Source organism: Cannabis sativa, chromosome 2, assembly GCF_029168945.1.
Source record: "Cannabis sativa cultivar Pink pepper isolate KNU-18-1 chromosome 2, ASM2916894v1, whole genome shotgun sequence".
Taxonomy (NCBI): domain Eukaryota; kingdom Viridiplantae; phylum Streptophyta; class Magnoliopsida; order Rosales; family Cannabaceae; genus Cannabis; species Cannabis sativa.
In genome coordinates, this window is record NC_083602.1 from 65,306,198 (window position 1) to 65,310,948 (window position 4,751).

The following is a 4,751-nucleotide window of genomic DNA, read 5'->3' on the forward strand; positions in this document are numbered from 1 at the left end:
ATTATATTTTATTAAAATATACTCACTTTTATGAGTGAGTTGCCCAATATACCCTTACTCTCTACTTAAGTGTAGCATATAATTTACATTAACCTAAGGGGTCTAATGGAGACATCATCTATAAAAGTGGGTATATTTTAAAGAATATAAAAATAAAAATGAATGTAAAAATTAAAACAAGTAAAATAACGTAGGTATACAATGTAATTTTCTCGACTGGGACCATGACCCAGCCCTAGCCCCAGACGCAAACCCAAACTTAGACTCGACTTAAATAAAATCAAAAAATAAAAGTTATAGAGCACACTTTTATTTTTTATTTTTAAAATAAAAACCCAAAAGTGGTTATAGAACACATTTTTATTTATTAAAAACAAAATTTTAAAAACACAAATTTTACTTTTATTTTTGTGATTAAAAAATTAAAAAATAAAGTATTACTAAATGCCACCTAAAATTTTAATTTATATATTTTACCTTAAATTTTGACATTATATTGTACATCGATTTTTTTTTTTTTTTAATTTTTTTCTTTATATTATTTAAATATTATACTTCATCTAATAATAAATTATAAAAAAAATTGATAAAACAAAATAAAAATATTTTTAATATATTTTATTTATTTTATATAAATAATTCATACAATATTACATATAGGGGGCGTTTGGTATGAGGTGTTCAAAATAATTTGATTACGGAGAATATTATGAAGGAGAATATGATTATAGGGAAATGTGTAAACTGTGTTTGGCTGTGTAGGGTAATATGTAATCATATTACTGTTAATTAAATTACACTGTTTGGTTGAGTACAGGAATCTTATATATATATTATTTTGAAAAATTAAAATAAAATATTTTTTTTATTATATATATTTAATGTTAATTACATATAAAAAAAATAAAATAGTTATTTATTAAAGAAATATATTTATTAATTAGTAAACATTAAATTTTATTGTATTTTTTATTAATTGAAATGAATATTTCTATATATTTTATCACTATATTATTTATTTTTGTTCGATATGTTATTTATGTACATCATCCGCATAAAATTTTTGTATAATAAATATATATATATATTATTGCTAATAATATAAAATAACTCAGTTAAAAAAAACTGAGCTCACAAATTAAATATATATATAAATCGTAATATTTTATTTATAACAAATGATAATATTATTAGTATTTAAATTTATTTATTAATTCAAAAATATTATTCAAATTAATATGATGGAAGGTAATAATTCAATCCTACTATTTTTCAAGGTATGAACATTACCCTCCTCAAGGGTAGTTATATTATTAAGGGAATAACATTACAAGGTTAAACCTTCCAAACAAACAAAGTAATATTTCACATTACCATTCCCTTACTAGGATTAACCTATTCCAAACAGCCCCATAGGGTGTCATTAGAATGCACTCTCTTAAAAGAGATGAACTGATGCACCTTCTACTTGTTTCGACATTCAGAAGAATTTTTAATTTTTTTTTCATATTCATGTACGTTATAGCTATTTAAGATATCCTACAAAATTTTGAGAAATTCAGAATAATTTACAATATAGAAAATAATGTTCAACCAAAATATTTTACACGCGTATAAAATAAAACAATCACGCGTGCAACACACTATTTGAGTGTAGTTTTCGGCGTATTAAACTTTTTCAAATTTTTTAAAATTTTGCAGGATGTCTTAAATAACTATAATTTACATGACCATGAGAAAAAATTGACTAAAAAATTATTTCGAATACTAAAACAGATAAAGATGTATCGGTGCATCCTTTTTAAGATGGTGCATTGTAGAATTTTCCTCACATATATATATATATAAAAGTTAAAAGAAAAATATTAAAATATGTTTTGTTCAATAAATAATTATTTATACATTTAGCTAACTTTTTAAAAATTAAACTATTTTTAAAAATTGAACTAAAAAATAAGTAAAATAGTTATAATTTATCTAACTTTTTAAAAATTAAACTATTTTAGGTGGCATTTAGTAAAACTTTTATTTTTAAAATTTTTTAATTACAAAAATAAAAGTAAAATTTTGTTTCTGAAAAAAAAATGTGTTATATAACTACTATTGTTTTTTAATTTTTATTAACAAAAAAACAAAAGTGTGTTCTATAAATTTCAGTTCTATTTTTATTTATTGATTTTATTTAAGTCGAGTCTGAAATTAGGTTTGAGATTGGGACCAGGTGCCCGTCTAATTCTGGGGTCGAGTTCAGATTCAGTTTCCAAAATTTAAATTAGAATCGGAGTCTAAAATATTAATTAAAAAAAACTATTTAAAAAAATTTAAAAGTAATTTTTTTTTTATTTTAAAATTTAAATTTTTAATCAAAAATTAAAAATTGTTTTATAGAATATAATTTTGAGAAATATTTTCAATTTTATAATTAAAAAACGTGTTAAAAAAATTGTTACCAAACACTTTTAAAAAATAAATTAGACAAACTGTTGGCAGTGGTAAGAATTGTCCAGTTGGCCATAGAGAATAGAGTAAACTCAGTATTGAAAAAAAAAAAAAATTGAGTGAGTGGTCTCTCAAGCTCTGCAGGTTTTTACACATACTGCAGGCAACAAAACTGAACTGATAAGCCACAGACATAGTATCATTCATAGTATTGCTATTAGGTAACATTGGTGCCTAACAACTTCTCGACATATTAGTTTCTTCAGAAAAAAAAAAAAGAAAAAAACTTCTCGACATATCACGTTGCGATTAGTTAACGATAGTCTTTAAAAGCTATTATATTAAATTATATGAGACCCGATATTTAATTGGATCAATAACAATATTAATACGTAAGAAGGTACTAAACACCACTAATACGCTTTAGTATTTAGCGTTTCTCTGTAAATATTTAATCATATCTTTTGTCAGGTAATAATGACAAGGAGGTTTATTAATAAACCTCCGAACACAAGGGCAATTCGGTCATTACACATGCACACAGCAAAAGCACCCTTCTCGTCAGTTCTCTCACATTAAAAAACAAAAAACAAAAAGTTAAAAAAAACCACAGCACCCGATAAAAGAACAAGAAAAAAAGCACATTTTACACATCCCACCCTTTGTTAGTAAAAAAGAAAAAAAGAAAAGAAGAAAACTTTCACCAAAAATGGCTTTTTCTTCTTCTCTCTCTGTGTTGCTCACCACCACCTTTCTCCTAATAACACTCTCCCACGCCTACGACATTCTCACCCTTGTCAATAACTGCCCATTCACCGTCTGGCCGGCGATCCAGCCCAACGCCGGTCATCCCGTCCTCGAGCGAGGCGGTTTCGCTCTCAACTCCCTAACCCACCACTCCTTCCCGGCCCCGACCCAACACTGGTCGGGCCGAATCTGGGCACGTACTGGCTGCACTTACGCCAACAACCGCTTCACCTGCGCCACCGGAGACTGCGGCGGTAGAATCGAATGCAACGGCGCCGGCGGCAAACCCCCGGCGACTCTAGCACAGTTCAGTCTCCACCACGGCCACAATGCCGCACTTTCGTCTTACGGAGTGAGCCTCGTCGACGGTTATAACGTGGGAATGACCATTACGCCCCACGAGGGAAGAGGGGTTTGCCCTGTTGTGGGTTGCCGTGCTGATCTGCTCGCCTCGTGTCCTGAACCGTTGAAGCTAAAGTCACATGCGGGTCATGTTGTAGGATGTAAAAGTGCCTGTGAGGCTTTCAATACAGACGAGTTTTGTTGTAGGAACCATTACAATAGTCCCCAGACGTGTAGGGCTTCGCACTATTCTCAGTTCTTTAAGCATTCTTGCCCAGCCACGTTTACTTACGCTCATGATAGCCCTTCTCTCATGCACGATTGCTCTTCGCCACGTGAGCTTAAGGTCATTTTCTGTCATTAGCTAAGTAGAGGTAGAGGATAATGTGCTTGGTTGGTTGTCCCAACTTCAAACCCCTTTTTATTTTAAAATAAAATTTGGAAATATTTTAAAGTAACAAAAAAAATGGAAATATGGGGTTGCAGTTTGTAGTTTTATTATGATGGTTTGGTAATATCTTGGGTTTCTTTTTTAGGATGTGTAGGGAAAATGGGAAATTTGAAATGAAACTTGTCTAATGTTCTGTTGTGCATGGATAAATGTAATTGCTTATTCCCTTTTCTTTGTTTTAATGTTTATTTTGTAGTTAAATGCAGTGGCGGACCCAGAATTTAAAGTGAGGGGGGCATAAATAAATTTAAAAAGAAAATATAAAGTGTAGTTAGTGGGATTTGAACCTTTACCCTCTAACCTATTTACCAACTACCTTAACCATTACACCAATGTTACTATTATGTCTATAAATATCATCTTTTAATACAAATATATGTTGTAACTTAGTAAAATACACATACATTTTTTTCTCGATTTTTTTTTCAGGGGGGCGACTGCCCCCCCTCGCTACAATGTGGGTCCGCCCCTGGTTAAATGATCTGAGTGATTATATGAGTTACTACCACTATTTTACAAAAGTAATATACTTTGCAATGTCTACCAACTTAATTGCATATTTTGGCATATTCCTCTTATATCTTTATAATTATTTAATACATTTTATAAATTGTTTTAATAAACAAAAAAAAATGTATCGGCATATCTTTTTTATTTTTATTTTTTTAAAAAATTGACATATTTCTTTTAAGGATTGCATTATCTACATTTAAAAAGAAAAATAGTGCCATGATAAAAAGAAAAAACCATAATCCCCCGTCCCCCCTTTCTT

The 4,751-nt window shown here is 29.3% G+C and overlaps 1 protein-coding gene across 1 annotated transcript; it reads left to right on the forward strand.

The window, feature by feature from the left end:
- Positions 1-2,977: 2,977 nt before the first annotated feature.
- On the forward strand, positions 2,978-4,184 carry LOC115720084 (osmotin-like protein). The gene has a single exon (XM_030649246.2). The coding sequence runs from the start codon at positions 3,149-3,151 to the stop codon at positions 3,890-3,892; it is 744 nt and encodes a 247-aa protein (XP_030505106.2). The 5' UTR covers positions 2,978-3,148; the 3' UTR covers positions 3,893-4,184.
- Positions 4,185-4,751: the final 567 nt, after the last annotated feature.

What these genes read in the sequence shown, in the direction of transcription:
- LOC115720084 (XM_030649246.2), top strand. Translation starts at nt 3,149, where the DNA reads ATGGCTTTTTCTTCTTCTCTCTCTGTGTTGCTCACCACCACCTTTCTC.